General features: G+C 28.1%; 1 protein-coding gene and 1 pseudogene across 14 annotated transcripts; one reads left to right on the top strand and one right to left on the bottom strand.

The window, feature by feature from the left end:
- The first annotated feature begins 511 nt into the window (after positions 1 to 511).
- Positions 512 to 22897, top strand: LOC145181094 (GTPase-activating Rap/Ran-GAP domain-like protein 3). Of its 14 annotated transcripts, none has more exons than XM_090099882.1 (26): positions 512 to 557; positions 3412 to 3546; positions 4493 to 4556; positions 4759 to 4839; positions 5128 to 5224; positions 5308 to 5426; positions 5797 to 5861; positions 6249 to 6312; positions 7301 to 7327; positions 7422 to 7497; positions 7636 to 7734; positions 11085 to 11215; positions 11347 to 11504; positions 12496 to 12602; positions 13573 to 13685; positions 14748 to 14840; positions 15238 to 15321; positions 15396 to 15507; positions 17166 to 17261; positions 19419 to 19520; positions 19750 to 19916; positions 20085 to 20237; positions 20340 to 20409; positions 20519 to 20599; positions 21820 to 21938; positions 22023 to 22897. In XM_090099882.1, the coding sequence occupies exons 2-26, from the start codon at positions 3473 to 3475 to the stop codon at positions 22632 to 22634; spliced, it is 2964 nt and encodes a 987-aa protein (XP_089956008.1). In that variant the 5' UTR covers positions 512 to 557; positions 3412 to 3472; the 3' UTR covers positions 22635 to 22897. The 14 variants fall into 14 exon arrangements, 12 of the variants coding, with proteins under 12 accessions (XP_089956008.1, XP_089956017.1, XP_089956014.1 ...); XM_090099891.1 differs by lacking the exon at positions 512 to 557 and adding an exon at positions 2059 to 2229 and having other exon boundaries at positions 3412 to 3501; positions 11085 to 11185; XM_090099888.1 differs by lacking the exon at positions 512 to 557 and adding an exon at positions 2059 to 2229 and having other exon boundaries at positions 3412 to 3501.
- A 2724-nt stretch (positions 22898 to 25621) lies between these two features.
- Positions 25622 to 27320, bottom strand: LOC149883097 (uncharacterized; annotated as a pseudogene).
- Between the last annotated feature and the right edge of the window lie 161 nt (positions 27321 to 27481).

The raw sequence follows: 27481 nt of genomic DNA, 5'->3' as shown, positions 1-27481 counted from the left end.
ATTTTACGGGTTTTTATTACTTAGTAACCTTAAAGGTTTTTTTAAAAATAAAAAGATAATAAGAATAAGAATAAATAAAAGAAGTTGCTAAGTTTTTTAGAGCAAATAATTTTTATCAGAACATTTCGTAATTCATTAATATTTAGAGACGTTCTTTCTGAAAAATGCACCAATAATAAAGTGCATTTCGAATCTTAAAGAAACGTTTCTCTAATTATAGCTGTTTTGTATATGCTAATAAAAGATATTTAAAACTTGACTTGTTTATTCAAATATTATAACAAACTTAGAGACTACGGCTTTAAAATGTGCAGCAAAGAACAAAAATATTATGCTTTTTAAATTGCGTACATTATCAACAATTTTTTTGATATAATAAACTTTTAAACATCTTACTGAAAGTTGAGTTTTTATAACTACTGGTTCATAAGTTATCTAATTGGTTAGGTTGTTTTATTTGAATCATCTTTTAGAGAATTACATTGTATATTTTATCAGAAGTAATACTAAAATTTTATCCGTCTGGAGATCAATTGAGATTAGTAACTATGTACCATGTATGTAATCAAAATAAATGTATTTTATTACAACTGGAGCTCCTAAAAGACTTTTAACTTGTAGAATTAGTAACCCAAAGTGTTGAGTTAAAATTCACTCTCAATCTAAGTTCTGTCCAAAAATAATAAGCATAAATCATACTTTGTACAATATATTATTATTTTATGTCTTAAGGTATGGAACACTGCAATTTTTTTAGACAAACAACCACTGCTTCATCAAACTTTAAGCAGCTCACTTGAGCTATTGATTAAAATTATACTTTTTAATCAAATTAAGCACCAATGTTTTGCTCAAATTTGTTTTATGAGAGTTTTTATTGTTAAACTGTGATTCAGTGGCACTTGTTTGTACTTAGGTTTTAACATTATATTTATAATTATTGTAAAAACCTTTTTTGTAAATTTTAGCTCTTCATTTTTATAGCTTTTATATTTAGTTTCTTAAAGAAAAAAAAGCTTTAAGTTTAAGGTTAAAATAAGTTTTTCACATAAAAATTTTATTTATTAATTTATTCCCCACAACTCTGAGTATGAAATTTGAATTCTTGTTAGAAAAATAAGCTTCATTAATGCAGTCTTAGGAAGCATTCTTAAACTGTAATTTTATATAATATAGGTAAAAATAGTAAGTAAAGTAAAAACTGCTTCTACTTGAGATATTTAACTCAACAAAATAATGGTTGTTTGTTTTCATTGCATTTTATTATGAAAATCTGACAATATGGTTGTAATCCATTAATCTTCAGCTTTAAGCTAAAAACTTAAACCAATATAAGTTATTAATTATTTATTGATCTTTATTTTTTATTCCATTTTATTAATTTTTTATTGTTATCAACTGTCTATTAATTAGTTTTAACATCATAAGCAAATTGCCCTATAAAAGTAAAGTAAAAGATATAATGATTAATAAGTAGAAGTAAAAGATATTTATAAAACTACTTTTAGGCATGTAAAATGTTGTTCGATGAAAGGTTTTGGTTTAAGTTTAGTTAATGCTTGTGTAGAGAAATAAACAAAAATTTTCCCCATGACATTGGAAATGATCATGTTAAAAAATGCTTGTAACAATAACGCTGAAAGTATGATATTTTAATTAAGAAGAAAATTCTTATATTAAATGTTTATGTAATACTGTTATATCTTCAATAAACAAACAACTGAGATTGTAAAACCTTTTTAATGAGCAAAATTAGGTGCTCAATATTCCTCAGTTTCTAATGTGATGATTGCAGATTAAGATTGATTGTGAACTTATGTGGGCATATTTAATATCCTATGACATAACAAGTTCTTTATACATTTTACTAGAAAAGAATGATAGAATTTTTAAATCCCCACTAAATTTTATGTCAGTTTTTTGTTGATATTTTTTAGTTTCTGATTTGTTAATGAAAGTTTTTTAAATGGGTACTTTACATGAAGTGTGTAGCTTGCTTATCTGAAATCAAACAAGTGCTCCTATTATCTGTTTGTAACATTTTATCTATCATATCAATATTTAGCAGCCAAAATATTGTAACCAACATACTTGACCAAGTTCAGTTTAAAATATTTTTGAAAACTACCACTGTTTTTATGTACAACTTCAACATGAAAAATTCCAAATGAGCAAAAAAATAAACAGTACTAGTTCTGGTCACTGTTATTTTCCATCCCAAAATGTGGGGTAAGATGAAATAGGCTGTTTACAATTGTATTCTAGTTGTGTGTGTGTGTGTGTGTGTGTGTGTGTGTGTGTGTGTGTGTGTGTGTGTGTGTGTTTGTGTTTGTATATATAAATCTAGACTAAAAAGTCATCAGCAATATATCTTCAAAAGTATTTACTGTTTAGTTTATCAAAGTTTTTAATTTTTAACAATTTGTGTAAACAGGATAATATTTTTTTTCTAACATTTTCTCTAACAAAATAGCTTTGTTTTAATTATCCAAAAGTATTTTTTTTTAAAAAAAAAAAAAACAAACTTATAATTTGAATAATTTTAGTTATAAGTTTATTGTGGCTAAAATCTTTGTATATATTTTTAAAAAATCAAAGTTTTTTTAGGTAAATGGGAATCTAATTAAAATAAATAACTCCATTTAAATGAACTTCCTCTTAGTAATTGCATCACATCACTAACAATCTCATACTTTCTTGTTTCGTTTTAAAAGACAAAGTATTAATCTTAAAATCTCAGAAAGGTTGTTTTGTTTAAACATATTTAAATGGTTTTTTTCTATAATAATGTGTGAGAGTACAAATTGTTTTAGTTTCATTTCAATAAAAAGTTATTAATTACAAGATTAAGTTATTCAAAAAATTTTTTTAATCTGCTTTGATTCTCATAGAAGGATATGATGTCCTATCTTTAATCAAAAACCATAATATGTAGTTTCCTTGTAAAGTATTAATGACGTTTTTTAATGAGTTGTTACCCATTAGATTAGAAAGAGCATTAAGTTTTTTTGCTGCCATTTGATTGTATTATTTGTTGCTATTTTACTATTGATTTACAAATATGTTTGAAATAACTGATTCAAAAATTATTTGTCTTTGTATTTCAATTATGAAATGTTTGTGGATTTTATTTTCTATTTGAAAAGTAAGTGCATTATAATTGGCTTCAAAATAAATAAACTAACCTCATGGTAAATTTGGTCTTTAAATCCCCCCCCTATCCCCACAAAAAAAACCAAACAATAGAAATGGGTATGTATGTATGTATGTATGTATGTATGTATGTATGTATGTATGTATGTATGTATGTATGTATGTATGTATGTATGTATGTATGTATGTATGTATGTATGTATGTATGTATGTATGTAGGTATGTATGTATGTATGCATAAACAAATTGTCTTTTTAGTTAAAGTTACACCTCCAGTATTTCATGCAAATAAAGTTTATTACTTGCTGTGTTAAGTGTTATGGCAGATATGAAGGATCCTAGTGTAAGGCAAGTTTTATTTCACTCACAAAAGAATACAGTTGAAAGAGTTAGGTGAGATATGATACTTCAAATGAATTAAGCTTATGTTAACCAATCTATAACTGTTGAGGGTTTTAGTGTTACAATTTTATAAGATTAAATTGTAATGATTTTTATTAATGCTTTTCATAAATCTAAAAGATATTGTCACCATAAGAAATCAGCAAAAGTGTTTTGATTTAAGTTTTAACTTATTGATTTTTAAATATCTTTACAGAACTACTTAAGTGAAAAAGATTAAAAAAAGAAATATTACAAATAATATGTTAAAAAAAATTTTACCAAATTTTTTCAATTTATATTTTACTTCTTGTTCCCATCTTTTTGTTTTTTTTGTCTCTAAATCTTTAGTAACAACTTTTTGACTTAAAGTAAAATAATTTCTTATTAGATTAATTATATAGTAAACAAAGTAAGAAAATATAATTTTTCTATTTAAAGTTTGTTAAATAGATAAATGAATGTTAAAGCTACAATTCTCTTATCATGCAAATAATTGCTATCTGTTTCTTTATCTTTTCTTTTTTTTATCTTTTTCTTTCAAGTTTAAAATATAAAAAGCTGATTGCAAAATCCTTGAGTTTAATAAAAGTGAAGTATTTTTGCTTTTAATACTCAGAATTATTTTACATTTAATTCTGAGCATTAAAATTCACATTTATTTTTTCTCTCAATTTAAATATTTACATGTTTTTATAAAATAATGGTTGGCATTATTTTATGAGAATATAAGAATAACTGTCTCAAAATAGATAAATGTTAAAAATTCAGAACTTCTTAAAGTAGTATATTTTATTAAATCTATCACTCATTTGTTTAAACAAGCTCTTTTCCAGCAACAGGATAGAAAAATTTTGGTTCTCAATTTTTGGTGTAAATTAACTTATTATTTATGAATTTTTCAATATCTCAAGTTAAAGTTTATCCAAAAGTTTTAAAGTTGTAGATATTTTTTCAGCTCGACTTCAACTTACTCTGGAAATATCCTGTTTCGAAGCCAGTACTATGGCTCCATGGAAGCAGTAAGTTTATAATTAAATGTCTAAATTGTTTACTTTGCTAGAATCTGTGATTTATCAACTTTTGTAGTAGGCTTTAAACTTTCTTTGCTCAAAAAAAAAAAAAAAAAAAAAGAGAAGAAGAAATGAAAGAAAAAAAGTGAGCATTTATTGTAAAGCCATTATCTTGCAATAAATTTATTTTAAGGCGAGCAATTTTTTTTAGGTAACTACAGAAGAAGGTTCATCCACCCCACTATCAAGAAAACCTAGTCGTTTTCGTGTTGAGCCTAGTGAAGATGGAAAGGTAATTTTCTTACTTTTTTTCCATTTGAAAGTTTTATGCATATTTATACTTTTTAATATGATGGAAAAGTAGATACATGACCTAGAATACATTCTTCTTAAAATTTGTATTTCTTATTACTACCAGGGGTTGGATACAGTAACAGGGGTGCATTTACAGTAAAAGATAATTTTAAATATATCCATGTGTAATTATGTTATTTATATTGATAACTGTAAGGTTTGCACTTAATGTAATGAAAATTGTATTAAAGTTGTATTGTTGAATAAATGATTTTAAAAAATTTAGGCAACGCAGGTAATGATTGCTCACTCACCCTCCCTTGCTCAATTAGAAAACCCAGAGTTCCAAACCAGATGGTATTTTAAGTACTTTCTTGGCCAAGGTAAAAAAAATGGTATATCATCACAATTTTTTTATAAGTATTTTTTTTATGTTAATTGCTTAAATTATCTTTTGATTTCTTAGTTCATTGCAATTATGTGTTTACTGATTCATCAAATAATGCATATGCCTTATCAGTTTGTTTGACAGACATAGAGAATCGTGGTATACCACAATATAGAGCTATATTATGGCGTAAGTGGGTAAGTTAAGTTTTTATTTAATAGTACATTTAGTACATATTTATAAAAAAAACTTAAATAATTTAAATTATTGATTCTTTTTAACATAATCATTGCATTATGCTTCCATACCAATTTTATATCCATAGAGTAAATAATGATTATGCTTCTATGCCAATATTATATCATCAGTGCAAATAATCATTATGCTTCTATGCCAATATTTGCTATATGTCTTATTTACTAAGTATAAAGGCTGTAAGTATGAAAAGCAGCAAATAATGTTTTTTCTGTTCAAAATTTAAGCATATTCTTGAGAAGAAATGCTTTTGGCTTAAAACAAAAGTTCATTCGAATGAAGTTATTTTATAAAGGATTATAAATCTTTTAGGGTTGCAGACGAATTACTTTTCCTTACGATCCACAGAAAAGCTACACTGCAAAAGAAGTTCTCAGGTAAATATTGAAATGTTTGTTACAATACATTAAAGTTTGTAATACTACTTTGGAAAAATGTTTAAGACACAAATTTACTTATAAGTAAAGATTGATATAAATTTATCAACCAATAAATGTAAATAATTTATGAAGTAAAAGCAAAAAATTTCCATATTCCCTTTTATAAGATCCATATCCTATAATTATACCTATATGTTGATATAGAACCGGTTAAAATCTCAAAATAAATTTATTTTAACTATGGTTACTTTATTGCATTTTTGTTATTAAATTATTCTTAAAATTTTAAATTTTATTAACCTAACATTAAAAATTTAGGTATAATAACTAAAATTACTAAAATTTTACTAAAATTACTTTTAAAATGATTTTTCACATTTAAAGGTTTTTTATGAAAGACAAGTTAGAAAAAAACCCGAGAGAAATTATATCACCTGAAGTTCAGAAAGTGAGTTTGTATAGATGAGTATTTTTTATTCATTCATTTTTTTTTTTCTGATACAAAAGATTTATCATTTTGATTTATCATTCAACACTTTTATTTCCCCTTATTCTTATATATCAAAGTTAATTTTTGCAAAAAATCCTTTCTACTTTATACAGCCTCTAACTATATTTAGTGGCTATATAAAATATTATATATTTAGTGGCTATAAAATATTATATATTTAATGGCTGTATAAAATATTATATATTTAGTGGCTGTATAAAATATTATATATTTAGTGGCTATATAAAATATTATATATTTAGTGGCTATAAAATATTATATATTTAATGGCTGTATAAAATATTATATATTTAGTGGCTGTATAAAATATTATATATTTAGTGGCTATATAAAATATTATATATTTAGTGGCTATATAAAATAGTATATATTTAGTGGCTTTGTAAAATAGTATATATTTAGTGGCTGTATAAAATATTATATATTTAGTGGCTGTATTAAATATTATATATTTAGTGTATAAAATAAAAAAGGGTTAAAACTAAACTAAAAATCTACCTTAATTGTTTATTCTAAAATGAAAAGACATATATATTGCTTCTAGGCTATACATCATTTTTCTCTATTTTTCTTACAGGCTTATCAACTTTATGTCAAGTACATGTTTTAATAAAAAATTAAATAAATTTTTTGTTACAAAAAAGTTGAAAAATTAAGTTTAGTCATTAAAAAAACCTTATATTGAAGTATGGAATTCTTTTTGTCTCCTAATAACTTGTGAAAGTTGTTGCAGTGAAATGTATGATTTTCATATTTTTTTTAAATTTTATTTCTATATCTTTCACAAAATAAATGTAAATAGGAGTCATTAGGATGCTTTGTTTTTATGATTCTTTACAAGAATGCATAAAATATTAAAACAAATAAAACTTCTTATTTTTGAATCATTTAAGATTTTATTTTCATGTTACTATTTTCATTGTAGGAACTTTTAATACTAGAAGAACAAGAGGTAAAAGTTGATTTTTTAAAGTTATTTTGGTAGCTATAAGCAAACTTGTGTTTTTCTGTGTTTCATCTAGTTGCTTTAAATTATTCTTTTTTAGGGTTCTGTTAATTTTAAGTTTGGTGTAATTTATGCAAAACAAGGTCAAGCTACCGATGATGAAATGTTTGGAAATGGTAATCTAAATCTTTTAGTGTTATTCTCATGCATTCAATTGTCAATAACTTGCTTTGATCCTGTCTTTAAGAGTTAAACAAGCTGATTTTTATAGTCCAGTTTAATTCTGTAATAGGCACTTCTAATAAAACATTTAGAGTGTGGAAGTTTGGAATTCAGTAACTTTCTTCATGTACTTGGAGATATTGTAACTTTACAAGGTTGGAATAGATTTCGAGGTGGCCTGGATGTCAAAGGTAATTTATGAAAATAAATGTCATCACATCATAATAATAACTGATTGCATTACAAAAATTGACAGTTTTTTTTTTTTCAAAATTACTTACCAAAGAATTTTTTCAAAAAGAAAACAAAGTAAAAGGGTTTTACAATATTTAATCTATGTAGCCACCATCATCTGCTAATCACTGCTATAATATTCAGCTTCCTCAAGTCTGTCTTAAGAAACACAGGTGGCTTTTCTCCTGAAAAGACAATGAGTCCAAAAGTTGATTATGACCAATGATTTGGCACCAATGTTCTTTCTGAGAACCCTTCTTATTGTTGTTACAGACAGATTGAGGTCTTTTTTCCATCCTTCTGATTGACCTGATAGGGTTCCTGTTAATTCGGCTTCTGACTAGCCTGAGTATGACAGCTGAAAGCTTTCTTCCTGGGCCTAATCCTATAAAGCTTGTTATGCAAAACACACAAAAATGTGTCATTAATCCTATAAAGTAGTTTGCAGCATTTAATCCTCTTTTATTAAGTTTTAATACATATTTTTGTAACTGTATTTCAAAATATTTTAGACCTTAATTTTAAATGCCTTAAGTTCTAAATCTTTTTGTTTTCATTTTTGTTTTGGGTATTATGCAATTAAGTTTTAATCATCAAATAAATTAAAATAAAATCTATTAAATTGGCCAATAAACTTTGTAATACCTCCAGTTACAAGATATTGCTATATTTATATTTATCTACTTTGGGTTATTTTTGACAAGAAATTCTTTATATCATAGGTTTTTACTCCTTGTATCATAAAGTTTAATAATTTTTAGAACTTCTTAATATTGTATTTATATATTCTTAATATGTAATTTTAGTCTTACTAAACCAAATTTGATTTAAAAAAACTATCCAAGTAGAAATAGGTGTTAAAATAATAATTAAAATTAATGTTGCTGACATTATATGACCCCTGTGTCAATTCCAATACAGTACAATCTCTCTAATTCGAACTTCATGGGGAAAAATAAAAGTTCGAATTAGAGAGATTTTGGAATTATAGAAAGTTGATTTTTTTTTCAAATATTCTGGTCAAACTACAAATAGAGATGAAAAAACAAACAAATAGTGATTCTTAGACCTAAATGCAATAGAGATTATGTCTTTTATAAATATAAGCTCATTTGTTTGAAACATTTAAGTAAAGCTTTGTTGACATGATAATACATATCAACCTTCACCCTTCACCCGTTTAGCCAAATTTCCTTGACGAAAAGCGTCAAAGATTTTATCTTTATTCTATTTCCAGGTTAAAAGAATGTTTGGTGGAATATCAAAGATTTTTGAAACCTCTATTTGTTTTTCCTTTCTCCAATTCTAGTAGAACATCGTGTTTCTTTGATGCCATGACGTTTTTTAAACAAAAGATAATAATTCACATTAATCGTTTTTCAAAAACTCAAAACATTCGAAATTTGAAAAAAGAACTCAACGGTTAACGAGCTTTTTACAAGTCAGAAAATAAAAAAATTGATTTACAGAGAGATTCTCACTAAAGGGTCCGAAAAATCCAATCGAGTTACGGAGGTTTTCGAATTATAGAGATTTGAATTATAGAAAGTTAAACAAAAGAGTTTCTTAAGCGCATGTCACGGTGACTTTACATTTAGTCGAATTACGGAGGTTTTTCGATTTAAGGAGATTTGAATTAGAGAGATTGTACTGTATCCTTATTTTAGAAAATTAGGCCTCCTTAGCATACTTGGAGAATTGTAAAGTTTATACATTTTTAACTCTGTAAAAATGTCATAATGGTATAAATCAAATTGTGAACACCTAGCAGGATCTTAGAGCTTAAGTAAACTTATTTAGGAAGTTCAGCCCTTGGTACACTTTGGAAAGATAAACCAACCTGGTAAACTTTACATTTTTTTAGACATGAAATTCAAGCCCAAAATCTTGAAAACATTTGTTTTCCACCAAGATTATGTGATATCACACATCTAAACTTTTTTCTCTGGGGCTACATAAAGTCTAAAGCTTTTGCTGATAAATCAACTATGATTGAAATATTAGAAGCCAATATTACCCGTTTTATTTGTGAGATACCAATGCAAATAGAAAATTGAAAAAAAAAACCAAAAAAAAAAAAACCCTGCAGATTGTTTACCTTTTATTAGGTGAATCACATAATGAACATCAAAGGTATAAAAGTCAAACATGCTCCAATAATGAGGTTAGCATGATTAAATTGTATTATTTAATAAATTTAAGTTTAATAGTATATGTATTAAATACATGAATAGTACAGTCTTTATTTTAAAGTTAGTAATACAATTTTAAAAATGATAACTTTGCTTCAACAAAATTGCAAATAACCAAAATAACAAATAACTTACAATTTTTTTTGAGTGGATTTTCAGAAAATAGATCATTAATTCATATCCCTATTTTAAGGTTTGAAGAAATTGTTGTGAAATTGACACGCTTTGTTAAAAAAATCAATAATTTACAGCTATAAAATTGCTTTCTCACATTTTAAATTTTAAATTCATAGAAAATTGTATTTCTTAGAAGGAGTATTTCACTTTTAAATTAAGCAACAGTTTTTGACTTTTCCATCAACAACAAATGATAACAAATAAAGTAAAAAAATCTATTGAAATAACTATCAGTCTGTTAAAAGAAATTGAATTTTCTGAAGTTTATTTCTGTATAATTTTCTCTGCATTTAAAACAGCAAAAGTTTTTGTGTGAACAAGTTTATTTCATAATTTTGGTATTTTTGAAATAAAGTTTACTATGTATACATTTGTAAGTTTACTATTTTTTATTGTTTATGTTTATCATCCACATTTTACATTTTGCATACTACATTTTCATTGAATCAATCAAATTCTAATTAAAGAAAATGTATGCTAAGAGAGGCTGATTGCTGCAACAGCTAAATAAATGTCTCAGTCTAATGAACAGAATGAATCAAAATAGTAATTTATGCAAACATTGTGTTTAAAGGATTAGCTTCTGGTCTTTGAAACTGTTAAGAACATGTAGGATTGCAGGCATTTACATCTTAAAAAGTATATTTAGTGTTAAAAAGAAACATGTTTGATGTAGATTGATTACGAATAATGATGTTAACAATTTCCACCTGAAAAAGCAATTTTTTCTAAAATACTCTTATAAAATTTCTTCAGTGCTCCTCATATAAATGCAATATTACTGTTTGATATTGTTTTTTAAGCATTTTACTTAATAATTTTCATAAAGTGGCTATATTAGTTGCTATTCTGTCAATTTGCTTTTTGAAAGAGTTTTACATGTTAAATCATTACTATGCTGATATTAATTTATTTTGCTCTTTTTTTAATACACTTAGATAATATGACTGGCACTCACTCACTTTACACTGTGTTTGAAGGTCATGAAGTTATGTTTCATGTTTCAGTAATGTTACCATTTTCCAAAGATTCTCAACAGGTTTTTTGTTTTTCCAAAGATTCTCAACAGGTTTTTTGTTTTTAAAGAAATATTTCTCTTATGGGAATTTTAAGGCATTTATGTTTCAATATCTTAGGTATGAGGTTAATTTTTCAAATTTGGTACAATAATTTACTTTTTTTCAGTTTTTAACTTTATAGGTTGAAAGAAAACGTCATATTGGTAATGATATTGCAGTTATTGTATTTGTTGATGGAGAGCCAACTGAAGAGTTGTGCTTTAAACCATCATCTATTAGGACAAAGTTCACTCATGTTTTTGCTTTAGTCAGATACTCCATCAAAACTAAATCTTATTGGTAAATCTAAATTTCTTAGTTGAATTAAATTTTCAAATATGAAATGTTTTACTTATTGCAAATTTGTCAGATTATACATTACAGTGTTTGAGAACACATTCTTTTGAAACTTTAGTCATCTTTCATTCTCTGCTCTGTGTTTCTAATAATGAAAAAAGTCACTCTATTATTGTTATTGAAATTTTTTTTTTTTTTATGTTTTCTGTTTTTTAGAAAAAATACAAAAATTCTATAAAAAAAATTGCTTCCTGTTAATGACACAGTCAACAGTAAGCAGTTTTTTACAGAATAGACAGTTTTTCATCAAATAAGCTTTTTAGTTTGTTCAAGAGTTTCTTGGATTGTTCAAAGTTTTCATCTTCCATGTCAAAATCATTAATTAGTTATTCAGCGCTGTTATTTTTTTTATTTTGTAAACTGTAGTTTTAAATGGAAATTCTCTTCAAAACTACACTTGAAAAAGTAAAACTGCAACAATTCTGATAACTGCTAGTAAGTAAATCATCTGAATCTTTAGGTAGGAATCTGAAGGTTTAGAACATCATCTCTTTTGGGTTTCATTTGAAACTCTTTACTTTATATCTTTTTGAACAAAATTTTGATTAGTTAATTAGATTTGATTAGGTTGATTAGTCATCAATGAACAACAAACAATTTTCAGATTTTACAAAACTAAAACCTAGCTGCAAATTGCTTCTGGATCCTTTATATTCCTAGAAGAAATGATCATTCATCTGAGCTCAAAAAACATTAATAGTTTTCAAAGTATAATGTTTTAGTGATGTTCCTTTTACTCTTCTAAGAACAATTTTCTGTGTCAAAATACTTACAGTCAAACCAAACTTTTATATTACACAAAAGCCATGAATGATAGAAATTTTATATCTTTTCGAAAATGAAAAAATACACACCCAAGCATTATATTAACTTTAATAATATTGTTGGCTTTAAACAGTTTTTATTTACAAACATGTGACTGTTTTTTTTTTAGGATATCAGTGCTATCTGAAGAAAATGTTCCTGTTTTTGGCCCCCCTCTACCTATTCCTCCACGCTTTGATAATCCGCAGGAGTTCAGATCTTTTCTTATCACAAAATGTAACTAAATGTATTTTAGGAGGCCATTTAAATATTACATTTGCTCAAAATCTAGTGATGCACAGATATGGCTTTTTCTATTGTCTGGATGGATATTTTGTTTAAAGAGTCATATCCAGTAATTTCTATTTAAAACAATCCTTCTTGAACCCCTTCTTTCTCCCATCTTTGTTTAACTTTGCTTTGTTTTTTTACTCTTTTTCATAACATTTTTGGAATTATTTTTGAATTGTCATCTGTGACTTTCTTCACTAATTCTAAAAAGTAATTATGTAGCTTTTGACATTTACTTGTAGATTTTCTGCTATGAAACTCAAGAGCAAAAAATAAATAGCCTGAAAATCAGTTAGGGCAAGCACTTGTTCCTATCTTTCAAATCTAAAGCATTTGGAAAAAAAGTTCTCATTTTTTAATTTAGAAAATATTGTCATAATCAGCTACAACCTCAAAGATTAAGAACTACACAAGAAAAAAATGTGCAAATTAGTTTACAATGCCTTCTTAATATAAAAGTTAAAATGATGATAATTCAAAATAAGAATGTTACCCAAACAGATGGATTTGGCCGAAAGTCTTCTGTTCACTAACATTAACTGCAAAAAGTTAAAGAAAAAATTTTCTAATGAATAAACATTTGTTTGTGATGGATAACCCCCCCCCCCCCCCCCCACTCAATTGTTTTTGTTTGCTTTTTATAGATCCCTTACCCACCTCTTAGCTAAGGTAATTTTTGAATGGCTCCGATTAATGTCTTAAACCAGTGTAATGAAAGTGTTATTTTTCTTTTCACTAAAAATTTTAAAGATTGTTAAAACAAGCCAAAATTTTACTTTTTGAACAATTTTTGTATTTAAGTCTCAAAAAGCTACAAACTTTTTCATGCAAAATTTTTTAAGTACTTTATAAATAAAGAATGTAACTGTGAAAAGAAATATTGGAAGAAGAAAAACTGGATGATTTTGTTTTTTAGTGATGAATGGTGAGAAGGCAGCTTATTCCAGCCCAGTTTTTAGTAACAAAAGACAAAGAACATTAGAAAGTTTAATTAACAGCCTGCAAAATGATAAGTGGGCAAAACCAGAGGTACTTACTGATAGTTTTGTCATTGTTTTGCTTTTTTTTATTCTTTTTTTAAGTGTTGTTTTTACGGGTTTAAAGTACCAAAAAGAAAGGCAAATTAAAACTCACAGCCATAGTTCAATATGTTTAAACAGTTGAAAACTGTTTTAAAGGCTTTTATGTAATAAGTTAGGAGAACTTAAAATGTATCAAGGAATGTAAAAACTTTTTATTTGAAAAGTTTTAGCAGGGAATATTTTCTCCAGCCATTCCTAACTGCTAGCATTAGGTTTTGTGTCATTTACTCAGATTGTAGTCACTGAGTAAGTCCTGAATAGGTGGATGTTATGCTCAGTAGAATCATTCACACATTGAACAAACTCAAACAACCTCACACTAGCTTAAGATAGCAAACACAATCAGCCTTACACTGGTTGTAAGTCCGGTTGAGTTTGGGAATAAATATTTTTAGATAACTAAAAATAAATTTTCTGCTAACCATATTAAGTAAAATTAAATTATGCCAAGCATCTGGCTTCATGGAAAGCTCCAGGGTGATGTAGATAAAACTCTGGAACAACTCCTCCACATTAGGTCCTTTGATGCTCTGAGGATCAAGCCTGGAACATCTTCCACTTAATTTTGACAAGCTTCTCAATCTTGTTTATCTCTTCCTTGATCCCTAGTCAGGCCTTCTAAACTCTTAAATTGGAGGTATACATCTTTTACTTCATAGAGGCACTTCTCTAGTAAATGCTTCCAAGAAGCGAGAGGTGTGTACCTCTGTCTCTACCTGATATTAGCAGCAGTCATGTTCAAACAACCCAATTTTTTTCACTTTATGTATAGGAAAGTGTTAAAAAAGTTTAAGTAAGTCAGAAATATTTTTCAAAATTTAATGTTAATTTATTTGATAATTAAAACTTAATTTTTATTATCACATTAAAACCAAAAAAAATTTCTCTTTTTTTTCTTTTTTATTGACACCATTAAAAATATTCAATACACAGGTTTAAATAAAAATCAAAACTTAGCGTTTTAAGTTTAAATGCCATAAAACACTACAATATATTGAATTATGTTTAGAAATTCATGAAGCTTTCTATTAATGATACAATAAACTCTGATAACAAACAAATCAATGCTGAAAAAAGGAAAGTGTTTCTTGAGTTTGGTCAGGTAATTTTTACATTATTTTTTTCTAATACATCTTAAGATGTTCTATCTGATTGTAAGTATTATTTTAGTTCAAATAACACTTTAATATAAGATAGAGTATCTTAAGATGTATTAGAAAAGTTTAAAGTTAATATCAATTACTTAAATCTAAAGAACATCCTCTTATTTATTGGTTAAAAATATACATGATTATGAATATTTTGAGTCTGTTATAAATATTAAATGGGCTTTGTACAGATAATAATATTCTCCTAAAAAAATTTGATTTTTTTTGTATAAGAAAAAATTATTTTACTTTTTTTTTGGATGAGAAAAGTTTGTTTATGATTCTTTGGTATAAGAAAAGTTTATTTGTGATTTTTTTGTATAAGAAAAGTTTATTTTACTTTTTTGTTAGGCACTGAAAGTGAATAAGATTCTTCAAGGTGTTGCACCAACAAGTGTTGCCAATGTTGGAGGTTTGCGTGCTATTAAAAACACGGTACTTCGATCAGCTTTAAAGTGTTACTGCCAAAAATGTACTAAGTTCATTTATTTAAACTTTTATATTTTTAGCCATGGACTCCTCATCCTGTACTTTCAAGTTTCTCACACAGAATATTGTGTGGTGACTCACTAGTTAATTCACTACTTGTTTCGACTGACTTTGGAATATTTTTCATAACTGGTATGTTAATTATTTCTTTTTAAAAGTAATCTCTAAGGAAATCAAGTTCCTTGAAATTCCCTCTTTAAATATTTTCTACCCAATGCAACAGCTTTGGACCTATAGTTAAAGTAGATCAAGAGAATTGATCAAACAAAATTTTTATAAGTAGTTTGAAATAGTTTTAAATAAAGTATAGGTTTCTTAACGTACAGTTGAGACAATGATTATCAGTTGGTTTAATAAATATTATCAAGTAATATTTATTATATCAATTGATAATTATTTTATCAACTGTACGTTAAGAAATTTTGTTACATAAGATAGTAAAAGTAATAAATAGTTAATAAAATAACGGGTGGCAGAAGATAAATGGCATAGCTAGTATTTTTATTATAACTTTGTTATTTTTTTTAGCTAGAACAGTGAATTTTTTTTTAAAAGATTTATTAAATTCTCTACAAAATGACATGATTTATTTAATGTAAATAGTCTCCATTATTTTTTGACATACAATATAAGCAATTGGTCCAACTAGTACAACTTTCTAAAGCTACATTTACTCTAATGTTTTTTACAGCTCGTTTAAGTTCTTGAATTAATGTTAATTTTGATTTAATTTTATTCCATTTCATTTGAACGAGTTCATCCTATATTGAGTAATCTAAAGGATTGAGATCGGGGGAATTTGGAGGCCAATGGTTTTTGTCAATAAAAGCAGGAAAATTATCATGACACCATTCTTGAGTTAAATGATGCGTATGTGAGGTTGCTCCATCTTGTTGAAATGTCCAATCATCACCAAACATCTCGCTTCCATATTTCAAGGCCACTGGCAGCACTTTTTTTATATACCAGTCATGATTTACTGTATCTTTGTCCAAAATAACCAGTGGTGTAACACCTTTTGAACAAGCTCCCAACCAAACCATTACCTTTTGAAGGATCTTTTGTTTCTGTTTAATACCACCATCTTTATCAGCCTCATTACGATTAGTGGACCATATGCGATCATTTTGGGCATTGTACATACCATTTAAATCAAAAATTTTTTCATCTGAAAACAGAATTTTCAGTGTTTGTTCTTTTCGAAAATGGTTTCTTATCCAATTTTCAAATTTAATTCTCTTGACTTTTTGACCATTTGTAAGCAGTGGTTCAACTCTGTGTTTGTATGCCTGCAAATTGAGATCCTTTTTGAAGTATTCTTTGAACACTGGTTCTGGAGATATTGAGTTCATTAGCTTATTTCTGAGATGAAATCCTCTTTTTAGGTTTCAGACAACTTCTGATTTTTTGAATGTTTGCATTTGTTCAAACTGATCTTGGACCACCTGATGGACATTTCAACTCAATAGAGCCTGTCTCTCTTATCATTTGACACCACCGATTTATTGTACGAAACCCAATTTGGTATTTAGAAAGTACAAGCTTTTGCAAATCTTTAGATTTCATTATCTACAAATAAAATTAAAAACCATAAAACAAGGCCATCAAGACAGATTTATAGAGAATTTAATAAATCTTTTTAAAAAAAATTCACTGTTTTAGCTAAAAAAGAACAGTTATAATAAAAATACTACCTATGCCATTTATCTTTGGCCACCTGTTATATTTTCAGCTGCATGTTTTGTTTTATAATCTAAAAAAGACATCATTATATAAAGACCTTTTTATAGATCATGGCACGCGGCAAGTGTTTGATCGTAGCATGTCTGCTTTGCAATTAAATGTAATTGAATGTTATAATGTTTGTGTTATTAGAATCAAAAAAAGTAAGTTCTTTTTTTTTTTTTTTTTTTTTTTTGACACACTTTGTATATGACTATTAACTTCAAAAATGTGTATATCTGTGTGTACGTATGTTTTTTTTTCGAGAATGTTGATGTATACCTACTCAAAGTTTTTTTTGGATATTATCTCAAATTTGAATTAAAATAACATTTAGAGGTTTTCCAAGTGTCATGAAACTTGTGAAATAATGCACACAAAAAATAAGATTTCAAGCATAAACAATATTAAAATCATGAAAAGTTGTCATGATTTTTCACAATGTAGCATTTTTACATTTAGTTTCTTAACATTATGTGTATTTTGGGTAAATATAATTGTCATGTGACCTGGCACTAGGCAGGTATTTTAATGTAATCATCTTTCGCGTTGTTGAATAGACATTTGAAAATTTAGTTGTTCAAGTGTTGAGCTTGAAGGAAATGAAGGTAAGTATCTATTATTTGGTTTCTAACATTTTTGTTGTTGTTGTTGTTATACCCTTAATCCATATAGGATTAAACCAGTGAAAACTGTTCACCATTATAGTTATCAAAATGCAAAGAACAATTACTCAAGCAGGCAGAATAATATCAGTACAGACTAGCAGTTGTAGAAACTGAAGAATGTGAACATGTTACAGTACAGTTCACCAAAAACAGCAGAAATTTTACGATGAAGCTGCCAAGCAGACAAGGGATGAATTTCAAGCCAGCAATTTTGTTGTGCACTGAGATGGCAAGCTGCTGTCTGATACAACTGGAGAAGACACTTGGCAATTTTAAAAATTGTTAGTTTTGGTATCTTCTCTTATAAATGGAAGCACAAAACTTCTCGGTATACCAAAGCTGGCCACAGGCTCAGTAGAGACAGCTATGTTGGCAGTTCTAGAACTTTTGAAATCATGGAAATGCAATACATTTGTGATTGGCATGTGCTTTGACACAACATTCAACTCATCAAAAGACTTGATGCTGATGATGATGTGACTTTGCAGACTTTTAGTATAAAGATGATGGTGTGCCACTTGTGGTACTTAAGGCCAGAGCTAGTAATTCTCTCTTTTTTTGGTTTCTCTCTTGTCAGAAGAAGGACACCTTATGTCACTGATTAGAGATGATTGAGGACTGCATCTACTTAAGACTCGGCTCCTTGTAGTACAAAAATTATCTATCTCTAGAAGTTTTTTCAAGATCACTACCATTAACAATAGTTTTCTAGAGATTCCAGTTTCAGTGTTGGCTGAAAGCCATCATTCAAGACTATATCTGAGTTGGTTAATAATTTGACCTGTGTTAATTACTTTTCCAAATACGCTGTTGCTCTTATACAGAATTTCAATGCCATAGTAACAAATGAAAATGAAAAAAAAAAACAACAAAAAACAGTAACTTTTAAAAGAGTGGCATTGCAGAGTGTAATGATAGCAATCTTCTACATATTTAGAACTGAGATGTTTTGCAATATTAAACAAAAACTTCTGATTTGGTTGATATGTTATTGTTAAGACTAAAATTTTTACCAAACTGCAGTACTGAGTATAGCCAAGCAAAGTAATGCTTTTGTAAAGTTAATGCTGAATAAGGAACTATCCACAATTTTACCAATATATGATTGGGTTACTAACTTTATTTTATTATTTTATTTGAATCATATTTTGTACTGAAACAAACTTTTGTACTCAATGTTTTATCTGATTGTAATTTTGTATTTTTAATTTTGTATTTGTGCCACAGACAGTGAATTGTTCAGAATTGTTACAATTTAATACTTTTCTATTTACACGATTTTTGTTTTGCTGGTGTGTCCAACTATATCCAGTGGGGAATAAATATAAAATACCTTTAAAAAGTTGAAAAAAGTTGTCCAATTTTGACAAACAATCTACAGTAGGATACTGACTGATTTGTAGTTTTCAGTGATTTCCAAGAAATTCATGAACCTTGAGGACCCCTAAATGTCAATTAATCGATGTGTATGGAGGGTTTTTAAAAGACTTTTTAGAAGATATGCATAACAATTTTCAAAAAAAACTATAGTTGTGATTCACAACTACAAACTTAGTGAAACATGTATAAATTGTATTTGCACTTAAAACTGTTCTTTTTTAATGACTGTGTGTAGGCATGTGTGTATATTTATATGCATTATATGTTTTGTAGATGGCAGAATTTATGCAATACCTTTATCAGAACTTCAAGTGGAAAAACCTTTTATTTTATCTAGAAGACATTGTGCAAAGTATTATCTCAAAAGATCGAAAGGTAATTTTTTTTTTAAATTAAATCTATTTATTGTAACATTTTGAGCATATTTAGTATTTATTTTAGTTCAAAAAGACTAATATACTTTTTATTTCTTACTTTATTAGCATTAATAAGATTTTAATGACACTTTTTCTGATTAAAGTTAATTGATGTGTTCTGAAGCCCAAAAGTTCATTAAATAGATTCATTTAGATTGTGAATAAATAAAGTTTTGTGATATTTCAAGGGTCACATGTGTATACATTATCTCGTCAAGTTACACCTAGTATGTGTTTGGCATTTGCTGTTGGTAGACGAATCTCCCTTCTTTATTGGAATGAGTCTACAGTTTGGTATGCTTCACAGTCAAATAGCAGCGCTGGTCAGCCTCCTGCTGGATTTGAAATGGAAAGAGTATGTTAATTTCTTTATTCTCTTTTAGTACAATTAGTTGATAAATTATTCAATTTTTGAGGTAAACATTTTAAAATATTTAAAATTCAATTTTAAATAATTCACATGTTTTACTTTTTAACATTAATTTATATTATTTTTATATATTCCATATATTTGTTTTGCTAGAACCTAATTGTGAATGAATCTCCAAGAACTATAACCATAACTACAGATATAAATAAAGATCTCATTCTGTGTTTGGGTCTTCGTTTTCGTTTTGACATTATAAATGTTAAAACAGAGAAAGTTTCTGTTCTAAAGAACATTGTCATGTACAGGGTAAGAAAGATTTGCAATTTAACGACAAAGATATTATTTATTGATTGCTGCACATATATATGAATATTATATATAAACTGACCAAATGACATTTCTCTTAAGAAACCAAAGATTGTGTCAGCCTTAGATGTGTTTGATGAAGATAACCCAGAGCTGCTTCTTACTTACAGTCGTATGTTATAAAAGTTTTAATTAACCATACATGAGTTCTTTTTCAAAACAGTGGTGTTTATTTTGTTTTTTCTTTAAATATTAAAAGATTAATTTTATTTTTTTTTTAGACTCGTCAGCATTTGTTCGGATTCACGATAAACTACCTGAAATAATAAATTTCCATTGGAACAATGCACCAAAAAATATAGGTATTTTGCAGGTGAATACACCTAAGTTTAAGGTGGATTAGATAAAAAATAAAATGTTCATCAAAACTTGCCATTAGGAAGTTTGATTATAGCCAAAGTAAAATAAAAATCTGCAATTTCAAATGTTTTTGCTGAGACCAATGAGATAAATATGAATTTGAATTGTTGTAGTAAAAACTCGCCAATATGCGAAAAACTAACCTGAATTTAAAAGAGATGCTTCACTTGAAACCAAATTTAAAATACCTAGTATTTAGTTTTGTATTGAGTCTTGGTTATTGTTCTTGTGTGCAAATTTTATATTTTTAATTTAATTTCACCACAAAATAGTCATCTTGACTGTCTATCTTTGATTCTGCAAGCACAGTTCTTGTATCACTTTGATTGCAGGTTCTATGCACTGATTATTTCCTGGTATATTGCGTATAGATCCTGCTTCTAGTGACTTCTCTGCTCCGATGAGTACAATGCTTTTTTGTAAGGTTTCAGCATTTTTAACTAGTTCTTGAAGTCATTTTGATTGTACATCTATCTGATTAGTTAACCAATAGTCTTCTCAGTCATAAAATGAATTCACATACTTTCTCTAAATTCTTTTTTATTGGTATGAGAATGAATGCAAGAATAGCTAGAATGAATGCAAGAATAGCTAGAATGGCTTTTGAACAGCAATCTGCATTGCTTATCTTAGGAATATTCTGAAAGTAAACCAGATGGAGTTTTTTAATCTTATATTTGGCAATTCCTGTAACAAATGTTTCAGCCTTGCCATCTTTCAAACACTGATTTTACTTAGGTTTCAATTTTAATAAGGTTTTCTATTAACACTATCTGATGTTCTGAGTTCCCTCAAGGTGTAGGGACTATTGTTCCATCTGTTATTTTTCAATCATTTTTTTCCTCGATTTAACAGCCACTTTGCATAATAACTTATAAACTGCTGTTAGGATTGCGACAATTGTTTTAATATTTTAGTAGCATTACATGTTGATAGTCGCCATCAAGTTTGTTGAATTAATAGCTTTTTTTGGGTAAAACTATCAAATTTTTTGAAATTACAGATTTGATATTGTACTTAAGGAATATTTTTTTACCGCCGTTTCGTTGGTCATTTTTATCTAGCGCAGTCCACCTTTGACATAGGTTTTGTATCATATCAAATTTTGCTCGTAAATATTTGAGAATTAAAAAAAAATCTCACGCAAAAAATTTTTTAACAGTGTGCGCTTTCCCATACTTATTGGGATTCTCGGATAACTCTATTGAAATTCGCTTAATGGTGAACGGCAGTTTGGTTCATACGCTTTGTGTACCGGAACTAAAGTTTATCACCGCCAAGGTATTTAACTCTTACTCGTTAAAAAAAAAATTTTACATTTTATTAATTTTTCTTTATAAATTCGAACATAAATTTTTTATTTAGACAGATATTTATTTTACCTCGTCAACTGTCAACAATAATGCAACTCTTCAAAAGAAAAAAAAGATTTCCTCTGTTACACAGACTTTTTTGAAAATCAACCTATCAGATTTAGCTGGACTGAATTTGAAAGAAAATCTTACAGATTTAAATGACTCCCATTTTCAGAGAAATGTAAGCGTTTATGCAAGTTTTACATCTGGAAGCACTGGAAGACGAATTGCTTCATTAGACGTAACAAGAACATATTCGATTGCAACACCAAATACAACGGAAAAAACCCTCGCTAACAATTCAAAGGATCTAAACCACACCGAGACAACTTTGCGTTCGTCCAAGTCCTTTGACGACCTGCACACACATATTAAGCCCGTATCTTTTATAACGGAAGAGAAAAGCTCAACGAAAGTCATAAATATGAGTTTGTTGAAGAGTGCTACAAAATCTAATGGAGATTCGCTAAAAATTGATGGAACTAATTTCTTTTATTCCCCTCTGAAAATGTTGCATTCAGAGGACATGCAAAGATCTGGAAATATTACCGAAAATAAGTATATTCCAACACAAAGAAGGTCTCTACCAGAAAAAACAAGGTTAAGCAGTAAACAAACATGAATTTCGTGTTTGCTGCGTAAAATTGATTCCGTTTAGGAAAATAATTCGATCGTGTATTTATCTAATATTTATAAAGCAATAATTATTTTTCGGAGTTCTTAGTTTCCCCCTGTAAACAGATTCCGTTTCTGATGTCACTAGAAACACCTATTTCTACTCACTTTTTACTTGTATAATTTGTGATGGGTCGGTCTTATTTTATATATATATTTTGTATATATATTTTTTTATATATATTAAATTAAACCGAAGTTTTCAATTGAAATCAATTCGTGCTCATTTTTTCTCTGTTTTCTTTTTTCCTCCATCCTAAAAGAAAACTTTTGGCCTGAGTTTTTTGAGAATTTTGTGTTTTTTTTTTTTTTTTAATTTAATTTTTTTTTTTTTTCCCACCTTTCCGTGGGTTGTTTTTATTTCCTAACCCAAAACCTTTATAAAATTGAATTGACGGCAAGAAATTTTGAGTTAAAAAGAACTGTTAGGATGCTCTTTCCTAAAAAAAAAAAAATTACAAGTATATTGAATTTTCATATTACTCACAACATGGGACGTATAAGAGATGGACGTGCAACATTGTTTAAAACAGAGGCCGCAGAAATCAGCGAGCCATGCGAGTTTCCGACAAAGTCTAAGTTTTCACCCGTCAACAAAAAATCTTTTTAAAATGGCTGCCGACAGATTTAAAACAAGTTCTGATCACGTGGTATTAGTTTAAATTTTTGTAGCATTTGTTTAATAAGAATGTTCAGGATAAATCAACTACTTCACGTTTTGACAAATTACCTAACAAATTACACCGAGGTTAAGGAAATTAGTTATCGGCACGAACAGATTTTATCATTTTTTCAAGATGAACATTTGTAAATTTGGGAATTTTTTTCGTGTAAACAAGGTCTGTCAATGATAAAATAGAACTGTAAGGATAATTTTGAAATGACTAAAAAAAGTATAGCGAAATATAAAAAAGTCTAAATAAAATTTTTTGTCAAGATCTGGTTTTATTCAATTCCTTGGTCCTTCATTCAACAGCCTCAATTTTGTGTATTTTTTTATTATTTTTTCCACAATATATATTCAACTATGCAATATTTTTCTATAGGCGTATTTTCTAATGGGCTTTTTTGTAATTCATTTGATAACGCAAAACCTTTTAAAAAGTTATTGAAATTTATAATTATCTTGCAAAATGCGGTCAGACATTTCATGTTTTTCGTTTTTCATATTTCATATATTATTTCATTTTTCATTAAAAGCACAAAATGACCCATTTGTTTTTGTCAAATACAATTTAGTTTATATCTAGCTGGTAAATCAAATTATGTTAATATTAAATACTTAGTTATTTTTACGGTTTGCCATAAATTTGCTTTGCAAAATTCTTTAAAACTGTGACAAATTATTTTTTTCTTTATTGTATTTACATTCCTTTTATGTATAAGTTATTTATCCTTAACTGTATATATTTCTGTTGTTAAGCATAAAAATAGAAAATTCTATATTATTCATAAGCTGGAAGTCTACAGCAATATAGCAGGTCTAGGTAGCTACAAAACTAGTTGATATTTTGTATTATTTATTATATCTCTAGTTATACATGTACTAAAGTAGTTGAGTAAATTATCTCAATTTCTATATCATCATATTGTTAACAAATTTGATAGCAAAAACGCCCTAGACACATACTTGCATTCATTAATTGAATAGAAGGATATACAGAGAAAACGTCCTAGATCTGAAGAACTTAAGAAAAAGAATTTACCTTTATTTATCACATTAAGATAAACGGTGTTAGAAAAAAAGTGTGCAAGAAAGCTTTTTGCAGTATGCACGGAATTTCTATGAAACAAGTTAGATGTTTACGAACAAAAATATCCAGATCATTCTATTAAATACAAATTTTACTTATTTGCTTGTCTTTTATGGATCTCAATATCTACTTGATAGACTCTTTTTGCATTTTCATTAATTAGTTTAATCTTTAACTCTTTACACAGTCCACAGACATCATTGATGTCTGGTTTTACCAAAAAATACAGGAAGAAAGATACTAAATGCAAGAATGATCCGAATGTGTATAGGATTACATTTGGTTTTATGCAAAATTTGCCATTTCCACATGACCCCGTCCAGGAAATTTTTTATCTACGTCAACTATGGGTATATGAGTTTTGCATATATGATCTAAAAACAAGTAACTCAGTATTTTATTGTGAAGGAGTTGCTTACAAAGGTCCCAATGAAGTAATAGGTACCGGTCTTTGGCATCATTGACAATATATTAAAAAAGTATATTGTCAATGATGCCAAAGACCGGTACCTATTTTCAGATGGTTGTGCTTGCCAAAATCGGAATCACGCCATGGTCCAAGTTCTTTTATCATTGGTAGCTGAACTAGGTAACAATATAAATAAGATACCTCATTTGGGTATGTAACCCAAATGAGGTCACTCATTCCTGCCAAATGATAGAATGTTTGGGACAGCGAAAAGATATTTGAAAAAATGACAGGATTTACACACCAACTGAGTATGAAAATCTTATCTATGGGGCTAACGAAAACTTTGAAACAAGAAGGCCTAAAACTGAAGACTTTATTGACATAAAAGAATGGTGACTGAACTATTGTAATAAACTAGTGCTATCTGTGGATTCCTATGGCAGAGGAATACCCAAGGGCAAAAAAAGTAATTTTTATTACTATATATAACTGAGACGTAACTTCTTACTATATATAACTGGGATTTGATTTTCTATTTAGGCCAAATTATATAATTTAATGAAAGGCCTAAGGATTTCTAACATTGTTAGAAATCCTTTGGCCTATCATTGAATTATATAAAGTGTGTTAAGTAAAGAGGGATGGAGGCATAAAATAAAGATGGGAGTGCAATGAAGACGTTTATTGTTGATGCTATTATAAGTATACAAATTTGAAATTACAACTGCTCCTTCGTTGCTATCCCACAGAGCTTGTCTTTGCTGCATAGAGAGTAGTTTGTAAAAATTGTTCACAAATTCTAAAACAAGCCTTACAGTCCTTTAAGAGCTGTTGTTAACAACTTCCAGACTATTACCAAAGTTGAAAAACTTGTCCTCTAACTTGGTCAAATTTACTAAACTGAAAATCAACCAAAAGTACTCTCCAATCAATGAGGCAAGACCTGGTGGTCTTTCTTGATTAGAGTTCACATCTTTGAACATGTTTTACTTTTCTGAATGTTGTAACTGATCAGAAACTGGTTTTCAAATAATGTTTTTCTTATTTTCTCTCGCTCTACATCAGAAAGATCAGCTTTTATAAGGGCTAGTGGAACTAAGGTCTCAGCTAGGTACTAGCGGTGTCTCTCCATTGACATCAGGATGCTTTCAATTGCATTTAAAACTCTATCAAAACCAGAGTCATGGTTCTCGATGTACTCTCTGTATTGAACCACTTGCCAGTAGGCTTTTATATCCTGGAAACGTGCAGCTGAGGAAAATTCTGTCATTACCTTCATTTCTTTGAAGCTTCAGTAAAATAGAATCCTGTTTTTGGCAAAACCTGATATTAGTTCCGAGGGTGCTTTCCCGTGTTTAAGGCAGTTGAGTAAAAACATAATCCCTCCACATCATCACACATTCCATAGTCATTCAATTGGCTCGCCAAATGAATGAATGAGACAGTGAAAAGTCTTTAGCAGATATTTCCGCCTGAACTGAATCAAATCTGTACATATGTGCATCAAATCTTTGGATGAATTACTTTTGAAAAATGCAGTCATGGGAATATCTTTAACTAAAATCCGTGTGGTTTGTCATTACTTGGACCTGGCTAGGTGTTATCAAATGAACAATCTGAGTCTAAGCGAGTATTTACATCATTGATTTCTAAAGAAAAACTAAAGTTCTGTTGTCAAATAATCTTCTTGACAAAATGTTCAATCTCTTTGAGCTAACTGTTCATATTTCAATCTTCTCTGTTGTCTTTTCTTCATTCTCTAGGTATATTGTTTGCCTTTTTTCCCCAGGGTCTTCTTACGACAGGTTCTTTGGTCTGTCAAACATTTTTTATCTGTATGATATGAGTTTAAATTAAGGCTTGTCTTCTTTAGGATGTCTTGGATATTTATCATAGCAAACCAAAAAACTTTCTCTCCTTTCTTTTTAAAATTTTGTCTTGCTTTTCCTGCTGCTTTTGAGATCTTATTCTTGCTTTCTTTAAACTCTCATCTGTTGATTAGATCAGTGATATATTTCCTATGATATAATATAGAGTACATATCTGGATAGTACAAGTCGAATCCGAAATTTAAAACTTTGAACGAAAATCAAAATCTTGCGCAAGGTTTTTTTTTTTTCGATTATTACAATCTTAGGCGTCAGGAGTTTATTCTGATTAGTAAATCGGTCAATAAGTAATCTATTTATCCGTTATGAAGCGCTGTGTGTGAAGTAACGCGATAATGCTCCCGTTCGTACCTTTATCTTTTTAAGTGAGAGAAAGGTTCCTTTTGTTTTGAAAAAAACGTTTAGAAAAAGGTGTAATGCTTTTTTAAGATATGGTTTTGGACCAGTCTGTGTGTGCGTGAGCGCGGTTCATACGCACTATATGTGTATTTGTATTGTATTATTAATGCATTTCTGTCGTGATTTATCGATTATCGATGGTGAATTTTATCGTTTAGTTTACTTTTTTTGAGTGCCAATTAAATGTCTAGAGTGATTTATTTGAGAAAATCTTTACATAACAATTTGTTTATTTGAGAGTCTTTGCATAATAATACAGCATTGATTAGTATTCGTAATAAGGTATTTGAGCAGAAAAATTTAAATTTTTAATGACGGTTTAAAATATTTATGTAAATGT

Source organism: Hydra viridissima, unplaced genomic scaffold (genome assembly GCF_058129835.1).
Source record: "Hydra viridissima isolate aposymbiotic clone 2 unplaced genomic scaffold, HvirCarnegie_v1 scaffold_10, whole genome shotgun sequence".
In the NCBI taxonomy this organism is placed as follows: Eukaryota; Metazoa; Cnidaria; class Hydrozoa; order Anthoathecata; family Hydridae; genus Hydra; species Hydra viridissima.
This window is presented reverse-complemented; position numbering and strand designations above follow the sequence as displayed.

What these genes read in the sequence shown, in the direction of transcription:
- LOC145181094 (XM_090099882.1), top strand. Translation starts at nt 3,473, where the DNA reads ATGGCAGATATGAAGGATCCTAGTGTAAGGCAAGTTTTATTTCACTCA. An exon ending in ACTATGGCTCCATGGAAGCA is followed by an intron (nt 4,557 to 4,758) that starts GTAAGTTTATAA and finishes AATTTTTTTTAG; the next exon opens with GTAACTACAGAAGAAGGTTC. An exon ending in TGTTTCTTGAGTTTGGTCAG is followed by an intron (nt 14,841 to 15,237) that starts GTAATTTTTACA and finishes CTTTTTTGTTAG; the next exon opens with GCACTGAAAGTGAATAAGAT.